Below are 23,131 nucleotides of genomic sequence, written 5' to 3' on the forward strand. Positions count from 1 at the left end.
AATGTGCAAAGCCTTTGATAGCAGGAAGCTTCCTCTCCCAAGCAGGTGGGGAGGCAAAAAATGGGAATTGGCTCTGGAGCCCTCCCCCCTTGCAACTGTCACTGCAGAGTCAGTAAGCAAGGATGAAGGATGTGGCAGGATATAGTTGATTTAAGTTATTTTATGAGGTGTACTGGGTATCCCCTGTCTCTGGTGGGACAGTGCAAATGCAGACTGCCCTTTGCTCAGTCCGTGGTACAATGGGAAGCTTCAACCCTATGTGTCTTCTCTGCTCCCCACCAGGCTCATGTATCCCTCTGTCTCTTTGAAGACTAATTTTGAGACACTAATGGGAACTCAGGGATGTCCAGGTTCTGCCCTCACTTTCCAGGGATTAGATGGTCAGGACATTTCCAGGTGCAGACTCAGAGCAGTGGAGGCTTGTCCTGATCCCCCCACATACAAATCTGTACACACTTGGCCATACAGGTGGGACCCTACTTTATCACGGGACACTGCCCGTCAGAGGAAGCATCATCAGCTGACAAGGACACTGGCAACACAAGTATTGTTTCTTTAGCATGGAGGATTGACACTATGAAATTGAGCCAACCTTGATAAATGCAGATCAATAGATCAGCAATTAGTAATTTAATAGATTACAATATATTTTAACCTGCAAAGCTTCCTATAGCCAGTTTTTGGACACCATAATAGGAGTCTGAAGAGCTTTTCATGTATAGTAAACCCAGTTCAGCAGTGTGGCACACATAGTTACAAGAGGACTGTTTACTCTGTAAAGTAATTGTTGATGTTTGTGTTCCTCCTTGCAGACAGCTATGGATTTCATAAAATTACCATGCCTGGTAGCAATTGGCATCCTTTCCCAGCAACAGTTTGTGTCTAGTAACTGGCACCCTTCCTCTGCAAAGAAGCCAAGAAGTAAATGATTGTGAAAAACGAACTATTTATATCCTACCTCTACATAAGTGGAGAAGCAAGCAGATTGCAATGCTGCTGAAATACAGCGAGCTTGCATTTCTGCCTCGGTGGCACCTGTTTGGTGTGTAAAGTAAACAGGAGACTACAGTCTGCAGAGCTGTCGGGCCAACAACTCTCAGATATGCTGTATTTAGTCTTTCTGAAAAGCCTTGAAAAATCTGAGCTAAAATGGGACAGAAATAAATAGCCACAAACCAGGGAAACAAATCGTGGTTTCTTATTACCAGAACCAGGTTGTTTATGGTCTTGGTTCTCCTCTTTCACAAATAAATGTAAATCCTTGTAGTACCAATAAAATCAGTGGATTTGTCTTTCTGCACATTTAGCATGAGAAGAAAAATCACCAAATACATCAGGAAAATCCCCTTGCTTCCTTAATACAAGAAGGGGAAGATTAATATCACTTATTCTGCTAGGAATAAAAGAGGGCTAGTGTGCAGCTGTCAATTTTAAGTGTGCACATTTAAGAACCTCTCTAACCCGTTTCAAAGAATTGCTTCTGTAAAGCAGAGTTGCCACTACTTGGTTTCATGAGAAATCAGAGGAAAACCTGGAGTCATACCACACCATAGTGCTAGGATTACAGCTAAGACACAGAGAGGAACTCATGCTACACTACATTCACTTACAAGTGCATTTTATTAGCAGACTACCATGTTTATGATACTGATGTAAAGCGTGTGAAGTCCTACCTTAAGGTTGAAACACACGTACATAATTTAAGACCTGAAAATTCCTCAGAGAAGGTATAAAAACTGGAAAGAGAAAGTCTAAACCTGATTATTTGAGACTGGTCATCCCCACTCTTCATCCTATGCCACCTGGTCCCTCATTACACTTCAGAAGAAACCACCAGAAAGATGTCTAGCTCAGTAGACTGGTTTTTGTTCAGTTTTTCAGCCCTTTTCTACCCTTCCCAGTCTTTTCTCTTGCCATTCTTCTATGCAAAAGTCAGACACAATCCAGTGCAAAGGAAGTGGTTAGACATCAGAATTAGAAGGTGCTGCCATGTGAATCCATCTGGATTATTTTTCTTCTTCTTGATGACCCAGACTTCATAGGAACCCTATTTATTAAAACCCAAATCACTAACAGACGCATACAGAAGAGCAATGTGGGCAAAACAAGTTAAATATAATAGTGTCCAAGTTCAGAAACAGCACAGGCTTGTTGCCCAGCTCCCGGTGTATGTACCAGTAGATGAAATTATGCCCCTCTACTTGGATGTCCACAGGTCCCAAGGGAGATTCCAATTGAGCTGTCATCTGTCAGAGTTATGCCATTGTGGTTTGAACTTATGCCTATGTAGCTAAACACAGAACTTGTCCTCCTGATGGACCTCAGAAACACATTTGTTTTCTTCCTGAAAGTTGCAGGGTATTTGGAAGCAAAGTGCAGCACTTGTTCTGAAAAATAATGCACCTGTGAGTACTTATCCGGATAAAAATACCAGAATCCGGCCCTTAAAATTCAGAATGGTGAAGGCTAAGGCTGGCCAGAAACCACAGCTGCTCAGCAGAGGCTGTTAACAGCAAAATGTCCCCTGGAACCCGCCTGCCCTGGTATTTCCTTTAATTTTGAATAAAGGTGAACTAAAACTTTGCTAGACAAACGCCACCAAAGCCACTAACTGCTGATCTCTGCACAAGCGCTGGATGCTTTGCCAAACATCATCCCACAAGGAGGGAAACATCAGTTTAGCAGTGCTCCTTCTTCGATTAATCCGGAACATTTTAAGCGTTTGAACTCTGGTCGCAGAGGAGCAAGGCACATTATTTCTAATGGCTTCTGCCTTGCTGGCCTAAGATCTCTTCCCACACTGGGCAACACACTGCCCATAATAAAACGCAGATTCATTATTCCAAGGGTTGACTCTTAAAATTAGTCTATGTGGGAGAACTTGGCAAAAAGATGGACTGCCAAAATTAATTTAGCCTGTTATCAATTCAATAGGCTTAAATAGGCAGTGAAAGCGTTTCATAAATGTTCATTGTTCAGAGTTCAAGCCCATACCTTCTGCTAAATTGCATTTTGAAGTTTAATCACAATCTACTTTATGTTTCTTTTGGTAATTTGGATCTCTCCACAGTACAATATGAAGAACTGAAACTAATGGGCTCCTCTGATGGAAGTTTAAATTTTGGAAGTTTGCCTCAAAATGCAGTGAGTGAGACTTCCTGAAATAACTCGGAACCTTTCACCCAAATAAGGCGTTAATATTTTGATCATTAAGGAAGTCTCATGTTATTACAGGCAACAGCAACAAAATAACCATTATTTTAAATTTTGATATTCTGGGCCATAATTAACGAGAGTAATTTCAACCCTCTGACACACGCATGCACGCACTGTCTCACTTGGCACAGGAGCTGCTGGGGAACTGGCTACTGTTCATTTTGTCCAAAATGTTAAATGTCGACATTTTCTTTACCAAAGGGAGAAACAGTGAGAAATGCTCATTTCTGGGCAGCATTTTGCTCCAGGGAGGGATATGGATACTGGGAAATGGCACCCAGTGGGCTGTGACTGACGCGCAGTCCACGGTCCGGGCACTTGTCCAAATGCATGTTGTCAAGTCCGCTACGCCTGATATCGGTTCTTTCAATGCCAGGCTTTTTTTTTTTTTCTTTTTTTTGCCTCTCTTTTTTTTTTTTTTCACCCTCCTCTTTCTCTCCTCCATCAGCTCCCTGTGTTTCCTGCACCTCAGGCATTATGCTGTGGACAAATATATTTCCCTGCCACCGCGTACTGAATAAGCATCCTAAAACCTTTGTTCGCAGTGTGACTGCTCTAATCACGTCAGCAGAGATCTGACACGGTGTCTTCTCCTTCTGCCCCATCGTACTGAAACAAAATAAACACAAAAGTCTTTCTATATGTAAAAGCAAAGATGCAGACACGTGTGCTTTAAATCTGCTGCTGTGATTCACAGTCCTTTTTCTTTTTCTAATGGCCTTGCTGCTCTTCTTTTGAAGACAATAAATACAGAAATATTCTATTTTATTGCTACCAATAATTAGCACATAATTGAGTTCTACACAGTTTTCAAGAAATGCAAAGCAAAACATACAGTTTAAAAAGTGAGAAATCCAGGCAAACTATGTATCTAATAATAATGAAAAAAACCCCGCTATCTTACTTAATCATCAGAAAAATATGGGCCCAAATAAAGCTGACAAGAAGAATGCTGTAAGATTTATTGCGTGCTGCATGCATATATACACGTAGGCTCCCTCTCCTGCCAGTAAGAACTGGGGAGTCATCAACAGACTTCAAAGGTATTTTATCCAGTTGCACTAAAAGAGAACGTGGCCTACAGACTGGAACTGAAAACAGGCGGAACATAAATACCGTTTGAAAGGGCATTATGGTTCCTGACAATAAAGTATATTTCCTGCAGTAAAAGGCTGAAATCAATGTACCCTGTCAAATAAACACATGACTTCATGGTATCTCTGATTTATAGACATTAGAATTATTAGGAGCATAAGACATTGTCACAAACAATTTTATATCAAAATCTTTATGCGCTGGCATTTTTATGGCAATTTTCAATAATTTCAGGTACACATGTCAACCTGGAATAATTCTATTGACTTTTACAGAATCGCTTCAGGTTTAGGAGCAGGTCTGTAATGCACAGAAATTGTACAGTAAAATGTCCACTGTATACAACGGAAACAGATGTGGGTCCAGATGCAGATGGTGAACTCTCTGTTACCTGAGACATTTCATTCTTTTCTCTGTCTTACAAATGATGTATTATAGCTAAAATAAACTTACAGGCTCTGTGTAGAAATTATTGGTTGAAATCTTTCACTTAGTGTTATGAGAAAGCTAAACCACGATGATCCTAATGATCCTCTCTGATCTCAAAACTATGATTACTGGTAGAAACATGCAAAAAAAAAACCTAACAGAAATAGTTTCACCTTGTCAAATGGAATAAAATGAGTCAGTAATTCTGAAATAAATATGGGGAAGAAGAGAATAAAAGCTTGGGGGTTTGATCCAGTTCAGAGCCATATAGAAACTGCACCGTTGAATAGAGACTATGGAAGCAGCCGGCTCTGTCATTGACATGCACAGAGGCACTTACTCATGAAAGTCCGGAAAACTGATTTTCCTGGCAGATGTGTTTGGTGGAGCCCAGACAAAGGTACACACAAGGGGAGAACTGCCAATTGAGATAAAAAAAATGAACATGACTGAGAAAGCAAGGCATGCTCTGGAGCAACGAATACTCATTCGGTGTGCAAAATCCAGGCAACGTACACCCCTCGGGTCCTCTGTGCAGACCCAGACCCAAACCTCCTGGAAATCACAGCAGAGGTGCCGCTCAGCCTTGGAGGGGTGTAGGAGGAACACACTGCCAAGTGCGGCTGTGCAGGTGGGAAACCCTGAGAGGCAATGAAAGACACTGTCCCCTTCCCGCAGGCAATACTCCCTTCCAGGTCACAGGAAGGTGAGCCCTAGCAGGCACAATAACTGCTCTCTGCTATTTAAAGGATTTCCACAGCCAGGGGTAAGCCTCAGGCAAGAGGATGGGCTGGCCCTCCACCGGCTTTGCAGTCTCAGGATGGCACAAATCAGCCATGGTGGGAGCTGGGACCTGGCCGCCGTGCACGGAAAGGCAGCACTCCCGCGGCGTGCGTGCCTGGTGTCGAGGAAGGGGTAAGAAGCTGCAAAGCGCTCCATCCCGGCAGCAGGCAGCCAGCACTTTCCATATGACCCAATTAGCCACTCCGTCGGAACAAATCAATAATGGCATTTTCTGAAGACAAGCAGGCAAGTGCTGCCGGCTTGGCACTGCGCTGCATGTGAAAATACAAAGGTGTTATCTCTGCGGAAAGCAGCATCCGTACCCGGCTCTGTCACTGCAGAGGGGGCAAATGTGAGATGTGGCCAAGAGTCACTAGCCACCGCAGCGTGGATTTTCTTCTCAGTGGCGTGCTATAGACAGATCAAGTCCAGGACAACAGTTTGAGTGAGGCAGGACATGAAGTAATTAAATTTAAGAACGGGGAGAAAGCAGTAACAGCCTTGTTGGGCTGCCTCAAAAAAGAAGGAAAAGGTAAAGCCATTTTCTGAGGTTGTACTAATGAATTTTGCCGACTGTAGGAACTCATCAATGCAGAAAAGGATTCAGATACCATGCAGAAAGACCTGGACATTGTTGAGGCGGGGGGTAACAGAAACAAGTCAGAGCTCAATGTTATAAGTGCAGGACACCGTACTTCGGGGGCTGATTCAGGACACCCAGTGTTACTCATTTGGAACCTCCTTTTAGTCTATCGCAGGATTCCTCTGAACCACAAAGTGATGTCACTGTGAAAAAGGCACACACCTCTCTGAGCTACAGCTGTGGGCACCTTGAAGGTTAATAAATACTAAAGTAGGAATTTTGAAGATGTATGAAACATCTGATGTATGAAACTTTCAGTGTAGTTAAATTGCAGGTAAGTTCTGGTAGGATCCTCTGTGTCAGGTGGACTGAATTGTCCCATCACCTTACTGTCCCCATAATCTGGTTCTTACTCCTTCTGAAAGTTGATGTCACATGTGAAAAGATGGTCTTTATAAGGAATTACAAGACACTCCACAGAGGTTCAGGAAAATAATTTCCACATGTTAATCATTTAGGAAGCCAAAATGAGAACCTCAGAAAAACTTGAGAAGCTGCAACCAGCATGTTGCTGTGGTTGCTGCTGAGCTTTTGAGAGCTGCTTTCCTGCTAGGACAACCCATATTTGAATTATACATCTCAAAGAGGAAAAATGGAAGACAGTTTTAACGTAATAGAAGGTTATTTGCACACCATGTCCAAAGTCTGACTGGATGGATGATATTTTTGTTATGATTATTCTTGTTCTCATTATAAGGTTAAACTTCTCATCAAATCCTGAAGAAATCTTGTGGACTGACAAGGAAAGACTTCCCCAACACTATGAACAGAGCAAGGAAGGGGGTTAGGTAAAGCCCTTAGTGAAAATATTGCAGTGACTGGCATCAACACACATATCACACAATAAAGATGAATTAATTAATTTCAAGGTGGACCTTTCTCAGCCTCACTCCTCTTCTGCCAGCTTCTTGCACCTGTGCTGACTTTTCTTTTGTTCAGCTTTTCTTTCTGATCCTTTCACCATACGTGTGGGCTACAGGCATGTGTCTCCTGCCTCTCTGAGCTGGCAGAGTATCTCACTTGCATCTCAGTAATCAAAGGAGATTTAGAAGCTATCAGGTGGGCTTCTCCCTCTGAAACCTTCTCAATGACAGTGCCACAAATTGGTAGCTTTCAGGAAGACGGCTGCTGCCAGTGAAAGCTTTGATAATAGAAATGGCAGCTGAAATTTAAACTTAGACATTTCTATTACTCAGAGGAAAATGTGCAGTCGCAGAAGGGTTTCTCATCATCTGAAATTTCAAACTGCTGCGCGTAACACTGTGGGGCCCATTTCTCATAGCCACAACAGCTTACTGCAGAGTAGTTTTGTGACTTTCACAGAAGAGCCCAGCATTGGTACAGGAGCTGTAAGCTGAGCCGATCATCACCCTAAAATACCCTAACAACGGGATCAACAACTTTGTGGTTCTGCTTGAGACCAGCCTCCCTTTAGTCCTTCCGTCATGACAGATGGGTCGGGACTGATGTGAGCACATGATGAACAGAGTGTGGTCCAGGACCTTCAACTGGCAAAGGAAGTAAAGGACACGTAAGGATTGTGTAGATTTACCTCGCCATACGCTTGAGAGGCATGCATACATATACTCCCTGTTTATGCATCTCCTTTTGCCTCTTCTCCCACGCTACTGCACCCAAATCTACAGGCATGAGGAGGAAGGAAGGTTCTGACAAATGTTGCCAAAGGGCTGCTAAAATTCCAGGTCAGCCAACAACTTTAACGTGAAGCAGGGTACATTGTCTTCTCCTGAGAAGTAAATATACATACACATTCTCTTTGTACATGCTAAAATATTTAAATATGTAAAAATATGGATTATAATTAGGGGAAGTTAGAATAGATTTGAATGTTTAGTGTACCCTTGGTAGTTCTTGTTTCATTTCTGTATGATGCTCTCCACACACAAAGATACTTCACCGTAATTGTGCCCTTTCAGTGCAATCATGTAAATTTTACTCTTGTTCACATTGTTCCTTTGCAAGCTCTGCCGTGGTTATCATGGCCATCCCGGAGGGAGGAATGTAAGGACCCCTGTGGAGTGTGGGCTTGCAGGATTAAAGCTTCTGGGACTGAGCGTGGAAGTTTATTCCTCAGAGTCCCACAGGGCTGCCCTCGATACAAAGGTTAGCACGCCGTAATGCTCGCGACTCTATATCCAGGGAACTGGGATTTCATACTGACCTACAGGTGCAATAATATCTTGCGCGGTAGCCTACGTGCCGATCAAGAGAGTTTTTTGTGGGTCCAGAGGTCATATGTCTTTGGAATGGGCACCACTAAAAATGACAGATCTTTGAATCGTTTGGGATCTGCGTTCTCACGGCTCTGTTCCTCGTGGAGGCATTTACAGCTGCACTAATTTGTTAGGGTTTTGCAGGAAAGCAAATGCAAAGCTCGTTACACTATTATCATTTCTGCCGTTGAGCTTCTTCCTATTTTTGTTTATTTATTATGCCAATGTATTTGGAGTCTTTGAGTTGGAATTCCCTTGCACGCACACATTTTCCTCTAGAAATTTGATAAAATTGTTTGCTGGATATATGAATTTGCTTCTCGTTTGGACCTTTTCAGCAGTAGACCCCTCAGGCCTGCAGACAAAGGTTGAAAACCATTGATCAGGGCTATGCACAGGGGAACGGCAGTGACCTGCAGCAGCCGTTTGTCAAAGTCTGGAAAACACTAGCGACAAAGCTAATTAATACATTTCTCAACTCCGTGCCTTCTATTTAATGCACATGCTAGCAGTGAACTGTATTATTTCACCACAATCCAAATATCTTGTGGTAATGTGACAATGTTACTCTAACGATTATTGAAAATTTCATGGAAAGATACAGTGTGAAAACAGTATTTTAGTTTGCTTCCTACTGGGTTTAGTTTCCTCCAATTTTGTTTCACTCTGAGTCCTCAATGTTTTCATTATGTATGATAATGTTTCAATATTATTGAAACAGTTTGAAGAAGTTTTCTTAATATTTTCAAATCAACTTTTATTCATAATGTTCCATTTCACTGAAATGCCTATTTTTCTACATCAGTTCTCTCCCTCATGACTCTAATAGAACTCACTAAATGTCCAAGTCCACATTTACTTGCTGTACAGCATAAAATGGATGGCTACCTGTTCCGTCTGCAAATATACACACCAGCTCCTACATGGACACATTGTGCAGCTAAATAGAAATCCATATTTCTATAATTTTAAGGTACAGTAAGATGTAAAAATCCCAAACCCTCCATGCTCTATGGTACACTTTAGCTTGAAATTGTGAACATTTTTATTTATCTTGAGGAAGGTGGGATACAGTGGTGCAACATACACACGTGTGTGCGCGTGCGCACACACACACGCTTCCAGGCCTCATGGACGCTTACGTGCAAAGTTTCAACAAAATTTTTGCTTTGTACTGTGAAGGAAAAATCTGAGAGTTTTTAAGATTGTGACCCTCTGTCAGGTGTAGCAGAAAGGTATGGATATCTTTAAAAGTCAAAAAGAAAACAAAACCAAACCAAACCTCCAGAATTACATGCATTTATACACTATTAAACGCATTTATACTAGTCAGTATTTGCAGATCGGCTGACACTAAGAAACCCATCTACTATATTCATATTTCTCTTTTCAAGTGTACACTGCTTGTAGGTTTAACTAATGCAACAACGCTGGGAATAGAAAAGGACTTCAAAGAAAAAAATAGATACTATCCATGCTACCCACACTGATCCACAGGCCATTTCGATAAAAGTATTCTTTAAAAAAGATGCAAAAAAGTCCCTAAAGTATTTACCAAAAATTTCAGATGTCTTTTTTTGTTACCTAAGTATCTCTTTGGACAGTGGGGCTTGATGATGAAGTTTTCTGACCCCTTGCCCTTCAGCTCCCGAAGGTGACGGTCAATGTCTAAGACCTGCTGATGAGCGGATACGCTAACACTGTAAGATTTCCGCAACAAAGCAGGAGAAATTAACATTTAGCAGCCAATTTGTGTCCACCTCCTGATACAGAGTCCTTCCTTGGGGCTTTTTTAGGACAGGTCTTCTCTAAGGAAAGTTTTGCTTCAAAACTTTCTTCCCCTCAACTGAGAGATTGGGGAACCCTCCTGACAGATGGATCTGAAACAGGAGCTTTGATCCAGTGCCCGCTTAACCCCGTGGGTCTCAGCCAGCATCAGAGGATGCTGGGTCAAGGCTGGAGGGTCTGGAAAACATTAGCCAGATATGGTGAGTGGACCCAAGAGATAAAGCTGGTAGAAAGGGGGTAGGGGGAGAAGGAGAGAAAGAAAAGCGTTCCCGTGAAGATTTTTCTTCTCTGTTTTACACCAACACTTCGAACCACACAGAATTTTTCAGCCTTTACTACTGGGTGCTCTGGGGAAAACAAAAATCTGCCATGTCACACCAAAGAACAGGTAAATAACTGTTTTTCCTGTCTGAACACATACGATTACATATCTTCTCTCTTGTTCTGGTGCCTTGTCATATCAACCTCTGCCTTGCTGTATTTTTAAGAGAACTACCTGGCCCTCGATCCTTGATGCACAAATCAAACCAAGCCATTGCTCATTTTTGCACACTGAGAAAATCACCTGTCATAGTCAGAGGACCTAAGATCTTTTCTGTAACATTCCCATGATTCAGCTGAAAGAAAAAAAAAAACAACAGTCTCCTGTGTGAGAAAGGGTTTAATTGCTCTGGTTAGAAGAATTAATCTAGGCAAGCACAAGGAATACAAAGAAAGGGAATGTCTCTTGTTGGAGACTGAATTTTGCTCTTGGATATGCACCTGTAACTTCTTCTGAAGTTAACAACATATCAAAGGCAGGATTAGGCCATAGGACATTTGCATCACGAGCCATGGATCTGGATCAAGTGTAGGAACAAAGACCATCTGAATAAGCTGGAACTAACAAATATTTTAGTTGCCTACCTGCTCCATTTCTGTAAAGGTGCTCTGCTCCTCATCTTCCTCCTCGATATCTGACTCTCCCACAGCAATAGGAACACAAATGGACAGGTCAGGATTGGTCATAAAATCATCATTGTCTGTAATTCCTAGGTGTTTCTCCCCATTTTTATTCATCCCATCCTCAGCGTGGTTGTCTTTGTGATTCTCCATGTCTTTGCCAAGCTCAGTGGTTGTGTGACTGTTCACACAATTGTTAAGGGCACCTGTATTCTGGGCAGCAAGCTTCATCATTGCCTTCTTTTCAGCTGTTGTCTTGGGGTGCCGGAGGACATTGCAGCAAAAATCCCATGTTGTGTGTTTCACATACTGAAGACCCCTGTTGATCCGAGCAAAAGCGAGCTGCAGATTGTTCATCTCCCCATCCTCATCTGGTGCTGAGAGGTTGTCAGCGCTGAAGGAGCTTAGCAGCAAGGCAAGGAACAGGTTGAGCACCTGAAACGAATGAAGATGAAAGGAAATCAATGACCCTTAAGTGAGGAGAATGAATGTTGTCTTGGAAGTAGGAGGGTCTGAGTCTCATCTCATCTGTACCACCATAACACAACCAGCGTACGTAGAAATACCTCTAATTATAGGTGGTGTCAGTAGGAAAAGAAGGTCTGCAGACATTTCTAAACATATTAACTTCAGGTGCAGAAGTATAGCATGGACATTAACACACTCTGACATTCTCTTTCCCCCTCCAACACCCCAAAACACAGAAAAGAAAATATAAAGTTCAGAAACAGAATATAGGATAAAAATTTCATTGGAAGCTACATAGTCTAAATATTCTCATAAGTGGTGATATAATGAATTTCCTGTAATTACCAGTATTCCATCTTGGTGAAAATCACTAATTGACATCCAGAAAAGTACTTACATGTAGAAAAAGACTATAGGAAGAATGTTTTCAGGACCTTTTCGGTTTTTACTCAGTGTGAATATTGTGACCTGGACAAGCTCAAGAAGTGGGCCCATGGGAACCTCATGAGGTTCAACAAGGCCAAGTGCAAAGTCCTGCATCTGGGCTGGGGCAACTCCTGGTATCAATACAGGCTGAGGGATGAAGGATTGAGAGCAGCCCTGCAGAAAAGGACTTGGGGGTGTTGGCAGATGAAAAGCTGGACATGACCTGGCAATGTGAGCTTGCAGCCCAGAAAGCCAACCATATCTTGGGCTGCATCAAAAGAGGTGTGACCAGCAGGTCGAGGGAGGCGATTCTGCCCCTCTACTCCACTCTCGTGAGACCCCACCTGCAGTACTGCGTCCAGCTCTGGGGTCCCCAACATAAGAAGGACATGGAGCTGTTGGAGCAAGCCCAGAGGAGGCCACGAAGTTGATCGGAGGGCTGGAGCACCTCTCCTGTGAGGACAGGCTGAGAGAGGTGGGGTTGTTCAGCCTGGAGAAGAGAAGGCTCCAGGGAGATGTTACAGCACCTTCCAGTACCTAAAGGGGTCTACAAGAAAGCTGGAGAGGGACTGTTTACAGGGGCATGGAGTGGTAGGACAACAGGTAATGGGTTTAAACTAAAAGAGGGTAGATTCAGACTAGTTACAAGGCAGAAATTTTTTATGATGAGGATGATGAGGGACTGGAACAGGTTGCCCAGAGAGGTGGTAGATGCCCGCTCCCTGGAAGTGTTCAAAGCCAGGTTGGATGGGGCTTTAGGCAACCTGGTCTAATTGAAGATGTCCCTGCTCGTTTCTGGGGGGTTGGATTAGATGACCTTTAAAGGTCCCTTCCAACCCAAACTATTCTGTGATTCTCTGATAATGATATACACATGCATGGCACTTAAACCAAATAGTACATTTGGAAACATTTCTAAACATTTCTATGTATTTTCACAGATAGTCTTGATTTAAATATCCTCTGGGCCATGAAGAAAATCTATTGTGACTGTGAATAAACACCTAAGAAGTCCTATAGTTTCAAAACCTTTTCCCTCCAGGCAGAAACAAGCCATCACAATGAGGGTTAATATGTGGCCAAATCTGAGCAGGGCTCACCCCCAAAGCAGGCTTGGTCCTGGAAATGCTGCTAATAGTCAGGAAAAAATATTTGAAGATTTTTCACAGGTGTATGAGAAGATCAAAACTGAACTGGAGTCTGTAAGTTGGCTTCCTCTTCTTCCTGCAACTTCAGAGCTGTCTACGTTTGCTGGTATTACATGGCAAGATTAGACACAACTACACATTTGTGTGACATATTTGATCATTTAAAGATCTTTTTACATTCTCCCCCACACCCCCCCAATAAATACAATTATATCCAATAAATAAAACCAGCTTCTTCTAGAAGGCTCTTCCCAGTAATACATCTTGCAGGCTGATCACCAGTTGCTGTGTATGGGACATGACACCTGCTCATGGTCTGAGAAAGAATGAATTACAGCTTTTGTGCCGGATCGACAAGGGCAAGAAGCTCACACCAGAGGTAGATGCCTGGGATGATGGGAATGGGGCAAAGGTGACTCAAACCAATATCAGCTAAAATATATTTACCCAAAATAAACTAGGACCAAATTGCCTGGTATCAACTCATCTGCTGCCTGTAGAAGGCGGGTGGGTGCCAGCTCTTTGGCACTGCAAGGGAGAGATCAGTGGTGCAGCACTTCTGCTGTTTTAGCAATAAAATGGACTTTGTGAAGGTATTTTCTCTGTGATCTATTAATGCTACCAGAAATACTTGTAAGTCTCCTGTTTTCTGTCTTTCTGATAGTATTTTAAATTGATAAAGTCTGCCAGAACAAAAAAAACCACAGTAGAGAAAGTACTTATATTTAACTGGACCTTACCAAAGACCCACAAGCTTATGCTATCGTCCCCCCACCTTGTTCTCTCTTATTTCAAATAATCAGAATATATGAGCTGGAATTTTGAAAACCTGGTCTTAATCACTCTGGTGACACTGCATTTGAAGTGTCCTGTCAGTACTGTTTTGTGAAGTACTCTTTGTAATCACCATGATTATAAATGAAAGCAGCTGGTAGCACAGCAGATGCCCGTGTCCATTACGAACTACCAAATAAACTATTGCTGCACTGAGCACTACCCTGCTCTAAAGTAAAGTGAGATCAAAGCTAATTGTTTCTTAGCTGGTCCATCATATTTGAGTATCACTGACAGCTTGTGTGGGTCTCCTCTTAATCATTGTGGCGGTCTGGTACGAATCAATCTTTCATTTTGTATCCCGCTGGGAGTTATTGCAAGTAATGTTGTCTGATAGGTAGTTGTAAGCCAGAGTACCGGATATACTGCCAAGTAGGTGGGAGTCCATCAGTGAAGAAGTCACTGGTTGAATCACTTTAGCCATTTTCAACCAGGTTTGACAGAAGGAAGGGGTCTCAGAGATAACCACATTGCTACAAGTGTCCTGAAAATAAGCACGTGTGTAGAGAAGAGACACTGCCCAGGTCACCAGTGCAGACAGAGCTTGGAACAAGCCGCAGCATATGTCTCCTTCTGAGTGGCAACCTAGTGACGTGGGATGGAGCTGGAGGAAGGGAGGAGATAAAGAAATCCTGTATAAAAATCTTCTGGATTTTATAGGTTCAATTCAGCTACCTAGAGAGAGGTGGCTTCTGTTGTTTGAGGTTATCTGGGACATCTGCACCAGACCTACAGGAGATGTCTGTCCTCCTAAAGCTCCAGCTACCATCCAACTAGGGCATGACTGGGTGTTGCAGCAGGCCACAGACTGGCGGTGTTTAGGAAACTGAATGACTCTTCAAGGATGGAAGTTGCCTCCAGACTCAGACACCAAAGTGTGAGGGTCTAAAAGGGCTTCTAAGCCCCATTTCAGTCAAAAGAAATTAATCATGTAGACAACAGAGCCTGACCAAATACAGGTGACCATGTTAGGGCTGCATGCATCTGCCAATATGTGGTCATCTAGTGCCAACTGACCCTAGCATGCCCAAGTCGTCCTGAGGCAACTGGCCAATAGGACACATGATTATGGGAGATCTGTGTCTAGTTGGAGGCCAGGATGGATACCTTATACCATCCCCAGTGGTGCTAGAAAAGGCTGAGTCAAGCCCCAGATCTCTGCAGACTGTAGCAGTAGCTCGGACATCTCCATACATGAATACCTCCACATAGGCACCCAAATTTTGTTATCTTAAGCTGAATTTCATCCTGTCCTTCATTAATTCTGCTGTTCACAGAATAACTTGTTTGAAATGCCTTGTTTCACTTTTCCATATTTGTTTCAGATGTCAAACTACAGTTACATAAGTCTATCCAGATACACCTGCATGTGTATATAATAAGTGGTAACATTCTTAGTGTTGTTATTTACCATGGATTATTAAAGCAGTGTTGTTTGCTTCCCAGAAATGCAGCTGACATTTTGCACAAAAAGCTATTTGCACTTCATGCTTTTAGCCAAAAATAAAACTCAAATATCATCCCCTCCTTCCTTTATGAGCAGGTAACCTCAGAGGTGCATTGCTGGGCGTTCAAATAGAGTGAACTGCGGTATAAGCATTTTATGTTTACTTATTCCCCCCATTTCACTGTACATTGCATTTTCCAGAAAAATATATGCTCAACCCATGACACACCACATTTCCTGTAAAAGGTTACTAATAATATCCAGTTCTCCTGGTTGCTAACGCAATGCTTTCAGTTTAAGTAAAAGCAAACTAAAGACTAATTCAGTTTTCAAAAGCAATGGCAGATTTGTATGTCCATATGAATCCGCAAAAAAAGAAATCTGCTTTCCATTGACACTGAACAGCCAGGTCACTTTTTTGGGCTTTGAGGTTAGGAATCAAATGACAGATGCACTCAAAGAAAACCTAACTCCTTTAGCATAATAATGTTAAGCATTTACCCTAATAATGACACAGCTTTCATAGGTTTCCTCACTTTTTAATGCCTTTCCAAAGCTGGTGACTCTGGTTATGCCATTATAAGGCACAAAGGTTCAGATTCATCCAGCCTAATGCCAGGTGCCTCCCTGAGCTGCTTAACCTGGAGGACTTTTCCTGGGTTGTCTGTAGAAGATGGAGACAGTCTGGCATCCCAGCAGATCCTGAAGAGCTGAACCATCTCTGGTGGTGCCTATTGAAGCCTAGGTTAGCTTGGGTTTAGTATCTTGCAGCTAGATTAAAGTTAGAGCACTTACCAATACAGACCAAATAACTAACACAGAATCATAAAATCATAGAATATCTCAAGTTGGAAGGGACCCATAAGGATCATCAAGTCCAACTCCCTGCTCCTCACAGGACTATCTAAAACTAGATCATATGATTAAGAGCATCATCAATGACTTCTGAAACCCAGATAGGCATTCAGAAAGTCCTTCTTGGTGTCAGTCTGGTACTCCATGCTCCAGGCTAGTGGTGGCTAACCTTTATAACCAGGCAATCTTCACCAGGTCAGAGGAGAGCATGGAATGCTTCAGCCCCATCCTGAGCAGAGCTGCAGCACACAGGTGGTATGCCTGGCATTGCACAAAGTGCTGCACCATTTCTGTGGTCACAGTGAGTGAAGAGCATAGAGGCATGAAGCCATGAAGCTAATCCCTAGCTCCCCAGCCATGGGGAGAAAGCAGGCTGCTGGAAGGACCCATCCTCCCCAAGGAGCCCATGAGGCTGCTGGTGGAGGCTGGGAGCTACATATATTGCCACAGCGGGTTGCAGTCTGAATGCCTCAGCTCCATTGCCTCCTTTTGTTTTGGCCATCACAGTACAAAACCAGGCAGTGTAATTTCAGATGACACCTTCTTATCAAACTCTCTTCAAAAATATCTGTCTGCAAACTCTGTTGCTGAAGTTTGGAGCTAAAGCATGTGACTATTCCCTCATTTCCCTTCCATTCTTGTATTTACCTTGATTTGGAAAAAATAGAGGGATATAAATCTTTATGTATTTAACCTTCCACTTGTCATTCAGTCAAACAGCATCCAGTCCCTGCAATCCTCTTGCACTCCTGTGAATTAATTCAGCAATGGCGTTCGCTGCCCTGCACTCTCACTGGGGTCACACACTGTGCTGAATATCGGCTGAAAACCCACTGGAAAGTCTAAGGCCATTTCTTAGCAGATTGAAAATAACTCTGTATTTTATTTAGCTAGGAGCAAGAATGATGTTGCGCCTGCACAAGTTCAATGGCAGGGTTAAGCCATCTGCAAAGTGAGGTCCTCATCTACTGGTCTTGTTGGATTGCAGAGGATCTGACATGAGCTCACCCATGTGTCTTCTCCTGTAGTGGGATCTGTCTTGACCACACACTGCCAACGAAACAAGTGAGTTTGATTTTCAAACCCACAGTCCTTTCCTGCGCATGAAGTTTAAATGGACTTTCACACTTAGCAGCAACTAAGGTCGGATGTTCTCACCTGCCTGGACCACAGAGGACAAATCCAAGCAGGCTGGAGTCAGAGATGGGATCGTCTTTTCAGGAGGGAGGTTCATAAAGTAGAGCACTTCAGGGGCTGCTCTCATAAGCACTTGCTTGCTTGTAACCCCACAGGACCCTTCAAACAACCGAAGTTATTCAGACTGCAGATGTGTACAGTCCTCTCCACTGCAGGAGATGGAGGATGGGAAGGACAGTTGAGGGCAGCTATGAGGGACCTACGTCACATGAGGGTGCTTCCCTGTGGAAGAGGAACCTCCTAGGAGCCAGCTAAGCAGGTTTTTCTTAGGGTCCAGAGCAGAAAACATGCCCCATCAGTGAATTGTTATGCAAAAGAAGAGAGCAGTTAAAAAACAGATTGTATCCCCGTGGCAGCACATTGTCACCGCTGTCACTCAGCTGCATGGAAAAGCCCAGGCAGAGCAGCATGGTGAGGTTCTGCTAGAATCATCAACTACTCATCTAATACTTTTTTTGTGGGTAAAACAGGACCCATACACCTCAGTCTATTCAAACCCACTTCTCTGGCAGTGCCTGTTAGACACAGACAGCAAGAAGCTCTTCAGGCACTCTCTGACCAGTGGAAGAAACTGGTTTTCTTCCTTCCTGTTTGTTTTCTGATGGGACTGGACATCTGCACTGTTCTTTGGGTAGCACAGATGAGAAAGATGCAGTTTTCTCTTTGGAGACCTCAATGATGTCTAGCAAGCATAATACAATATGTATCAATTATTTTATTTTGTTTACTGTAGCAAAATCCATGAAGCTGCAAAGAAAACCTGCTCATAAAGGGGCTTTCACTGCATCAAGGAAGTGTAAGATTTCAGTTTAAGCCAGAGACCTGCAGTAATAGGTCATCTAGTCCATCTCTCTGCTACTGGAGGATTATTTCTCTCTTTGGAAGTATATTTTTCAGTTCTTTGTACATTTTCACCCCAGGGCAAAATTTACCAAGAGACTACACCTGCAAAAAGCAATTTACATGATCAGATATTTTCTATATTCCCTTTTCTATTATTTCAGCTATTTGTGCTTGGTTAAGAAGCTTATATTCTCCCAGCCCAGTTTCTCTTTATCCTGTAGTCAATCTCATAATCCCATTCTCGTGATATCTTAGTTTCTTGCTGTCAAAATGACCACGATACCACAAGTACGGCGTGCAGTTCTTGTGGCCAGGGGCAAGTGGGAGAGATCACAGGTTGGAGAAGGATTGAGCTCCTTCATGTTTCTTGCCCAAGATCAGATAGGAAAACACATGGAAATGGGGATATGGATTTCCTGCCTTGCAGCCAGACATCTTCGTAAGTGGACTGTGTTTGATCCTACAAGGCAGGCTAGAAGTTGTAGATGAGAGGTTTGTGGGGCACTATAGTACCAGTTAGTTGAAAGAAGGAATTTTTTTTCTTATCAACTCCATGTTAATCTGTTTGGTAAAATAACGGATTTATCTGTTTAACTATAAATAACAATATAAATAAATATAACAATATAAAAAGAAAATTAATAAAAGCAGTGTACCAAATTTGGCTTATTTCCCATGTAAGATCCCTAAACTACTTTATGATGGTAATGAGGGCGGATGTTCTCTACAGGAAAGAAGAATGGAAGTAATATGGTAGGAATAATTCTCTCATATGCAAATACAAAAATGGCTATAAATTCAGTGATTTCATGTAAATTATTTCCATTTTCCCTAAGAAAGAATAGAAAAAGGCCTGATTTTTTCCCCCCTAGCCTCACAGCTACCATGTTCTGCCTGTGCAGAACAGTGCTCGCAGAGTGGTGCTTGAAAAGCTCAGCCTTGGGGCACGGCTGGCACTCACACTCACACTTTAGGGGAGTCAAAGGCATCTAGGGTTCCCTTTATCGACAGGCTAGATCCAACCCGTATGGTCAGAGGAGCTTGAGCCCAATGTGCCCCATCCTAAAATGGATGGCTGCACCAGGTAAGATGAAACCAAGGAGTAAAAGTGCCTTTTCTCTCCATTGACTGTGCAGAACAGGTAGGGTGGCTGATACAGCTGCACGGTAGACTCTAGAAACTGTGTGAGATGAATGTCCCCCACCCATCCCATTAGTGGTTTTGTGGTATTTACCATAAGGTGAGGAGTTTTTCTGACCGTTCTCCACTTCTGGTGTTGACATTAGGTTTCCCCAGAGTTTCAGTGGTCTCTTGTGCAGCTGGTTGTCTTTAAGCAGTACAAGGCAGAGAAGTGATGCTGGGTGGCAGCTGTGCTCGCCCATGTTTGATGGTGTGTGCATGGGTGTGGGGAACGGTCACCCTATTTCTCGCTTCAGAGTTTAAAGGGTTATGTTTAATTAATGGGACAGATTCCTTGGTGCTGTTCTCGCCACTTTACATAGGAGTAAATCTCCTTGAGTAATGGAAGGGTAGATTAAGCCCATTAACTACACTTCACAGCACCTTTGTGTCACATACGAGTTTTTTGAGGTCACTTTAAGCTGCCATTCATCCCTCTCTGCTTTCAGTGGAGCTATAAAGCTGCACTAGCACCGGGGTACATCAGGCCTGACATGGGCACATCTTTTGAGAGAGGGAGGCAGGCAAAGGGCACCACATCAACATTGCTCTTGCTGCCAGGCTGACATTCTGGACCACATGATGAAAACGCCTCTTCAGAGAGGAAGGTTGACCTGGGAGGGGAGGCTGGCGCTTCCCCAGCTCCCATCTCACATGGACATCTCACCAGCCTCTGCCTCTCCTCACCCCCAGCCTCTGCAGCACCCTGAAAGCAGGCAGAGTGAGAGCACCTATGTCCTCCCTCTGAAACACAGGCCTGAGGCAACCCATGACACTTCTTACTACAACCTGGTGGATCCCTCATGTTGCCAAGTCTCTTCCATTTGTTATCCCCCTACATGGGTATAAATGTGCACACAAACGGTACCACTTCAAGTGCTGGTCAAGAACTACTGAATTTAATTTAGCATTTTGTTTTTTGCTGATGGCTTTCAGCGTTTTTCGAAAGTAAGTCCCTTAGAAGTATCAGAAGATGAGTCTCTGGAAACCAAGTGCTTCCTGATCTGAAAATCTTAGTCTCCAAGTCCTATATGAGAGAGGAGGGTAGGGTGGTGAGTGGAGGCAGATGAATTCTTTCCACTACTAAAGCCACCGCATAAAAACAAACATGTTCCCACAGGTTTTTCATCAGATATCAAAACAACACTAATTCACCAGCATAGCAAGAGCTCCATCAGAACTGCTGTGGACTTCTCAAACCACTGTCTAAACAGACAAAATGTGCTATCAGACAAGTCCAGTTGCAAACCTCTTCCAACAAGACAGTTGTGTTCCTGATGTTAAAGGCTCAACATACCCCCAAAACATTAGGGAAACTACAGAAAGTTTACTGATTACAAACCAAGAGACAATTAGCTTTGTGCTAAGTCAACAAAAGAGTTTAGCTGTCATGGTGATGAGGATGTCAAGACAATTAGAGAGCAAGACAGACTGCATAGGCTTGGACTAACTGTACGCATCTGAGAATCTTTGCTATTGCTGCTCCCAGCAAGGAGTGATGATAGGTGAGAAACACCGCGTTATCCCTGGAATATTTTCACTACTTGTATGCAAACATCATTTCACCAGCTGCTCTACCAATTGCTACACAATGACTAGGCACAAGCAAGAAGACTAATTCTGGAAGTTTAAGCTCGGTAGCTTTTACACAGAGCCCTAACCCTGCATGGCTGGGCTCACGTGGAGGACACTGCCCAGTCAAGGCAGAGTGGGATCCCTGGAGTCATCCCGTTCAAATTAAGGTCCTGAGAAGGGGACACCCGCCATGACCAAAGACTGCGCTAAGTTTTCCTCTCAGTCATCTACAAGCCATCGTGGTCCTTGGGCAGCCAGCACTGGAGATCAAGAGAAAGAGGTAATTCCCCTTCACACATGGCAGAAAACATCTGGGGAAAGGTAAGCCACAGAAAACCAAAAGGAAAGACAGTAACAAAGAAAGAAAACCAGTGATAATGGCTACAGTAAGAAATTACTTCCCTGCATCAGATATATTACACCAAAGCAAAATCAATATAAGGGTAGGTCCAGAGTCTAGAAAATTAAATCAGAGTCAAGAAATAATTAATATTAGCGTCTTTTTTCTTTTTTTTTTTTTTTTTTTAACAGAGAAGGTAATACTATTTCCTGTAAAATGTTACTTTCTAAGCCATTTCCCGGGTTTGATGCTATAATTTGAGCTCCATCATGGAATCACAATTTCCTATTAAGTGAAATGTGAAAAGGATGCTTATTTAGCGAATTTGGGGGGGGGGGAGCGGTGTGTAAGGAAGTTCTGATTTTTTGCGTTTTGCAAGTGCAGGTTCCTGGGAGGGCAGAACAGAGTGACAGAGCTGTCTGCCAGCCAGGAGGGCCTCTTTGAGGGAAGCTACAAAATAGATTTCTACTAGTAATTTATTTCACACAGTACGATATCTCCTGCCTTCACAGCACACGGCTGGGCTTGCAGCTTTCACATAGCTCTGCTGGAAAAGACAGATGACTCAAAAGCGGGACAAAACCCTATCTTGCATTAAAGAAACAAGGCAGGAGTGTTTACCAGCAGTGGTGCCAGTTACATCTCCAAAACAAGAGCCACCCTGTATTTGCAAGGCAGGAGGTGCTGACACACATGCCTCACTACTGTCCTAAAAAGTGACCCGTTTCCTCTACCATCATCTGCTCCTGGCTCCCATGGTGTCCCCAGTCAGCCCGTCCCCTTTGGTCTCTGGCTTAGCTGTGGCTACTTCTGCAGGTTTCTTAGTGCTTCCTAAAGTCCCAGGGAGATATTCTTGTTCTTTTGCAAGGAATGGAAGGCAGTGGATGTGCTTTCTTCCTGCAGTGTATCTCTGCAAGACAAAGCTGTGCTTTGCAGAGGAGCATTCCTAAAACCATAAGAAAAACACTTCATGGAGGACTGGCTACCAGCATGCTTCAAATCAAGTCTGTGCTCAACCTCATGATCAAACCAAAGACTTTTTTCCAAGCATGATGACCTCATCTTTGACTACCTTCTTATATCAGGACATACAAAAGGTATTTTGCTGATGTGGAAATAGGAAAATTATTTTATTTATTAATTGTATTCTGTGTTCCTGGCTGAAATCCCAGATCTGGCATTGCTTGAAATGTTCTTTAGTGCAAGATGGACATAAAATTGGGCAAGCAAAGGAGAAAGCCGGTGGTGTAAGTTGTCCATAAGAGCATGTTTATGAGTTTATGCTCACTGCCAGTCTGCTAGAGAGAAGAAAGGAACCAAGAGCTAGGCAGCTAATCCATTTTATGGTCCAAATTTTGCATTTTCGGTAGTAAATAAAGATAAGCCAAGACCTGTGCTCCATCACAGAGGATAAGCAGTTGACCTCCCTTCCCCACTCTTCCCTCAGGCAGGATTGCTTCATGGTCCCTGTCCTCAGCCAGGGCTGTGCCCTGAATGACCAGGCACCAGCTGGGATGGGGTGGCCAGGGAATGTGCTAACCAAGAAAGAGGAGGGACTCTCATAATATTTGAGTTCATGCCCTAGTCAGTTTATAGATGCAGACACCTGACTGTGTTTTCAAGCAGAGAGACATCAGCAGGCGTTTTGTGCTTGCTGAACCTCCCAGAAATGGGATGGCATGACAGCTA

The 23,131-nt window shown here is 43.2% G+C and overlaps 1 protein-coding gene across 2 annotated transcripts in view; it reads right to left on the minus strand.

Annotated features, from left to right (window-relative positions):
- LOC129202889 (sodium channel protein type 5 subunit alpha-like) overlaps positions 1–23,131 on the minus strand; it is a 216,745-nt gene that overhangs the window by 60,034 nt on the left and 133,580 nt on the right. For both annotated transcript variants that reach the window (XM_054816497.1, XM_054816498.1), the window contains one exon: positions 11,095–11,565. In XM_054816497.1, coding sequence (XP_054672472.1) covers positions 11,095–11,565 — 471 coding nt within the window. The remainder of the gene's footprint in view (positions 1–11,094; positions 11,566–23,131) is intronic.

Source organism: Grus americana, chromosome 2 (genome assembly GCF_028858705.1).
Source record: "Grus americana isolate bGruAme1 chromosome 2, bGruAme1.mat, whole genome shotgun sequence".
In the NCBI taxonomy this organism is placed as follows: Eukaryota; Metazoa; Chordata; class Aves; order Gruiformes; family Gruidae; genus Grus; species Grus americana.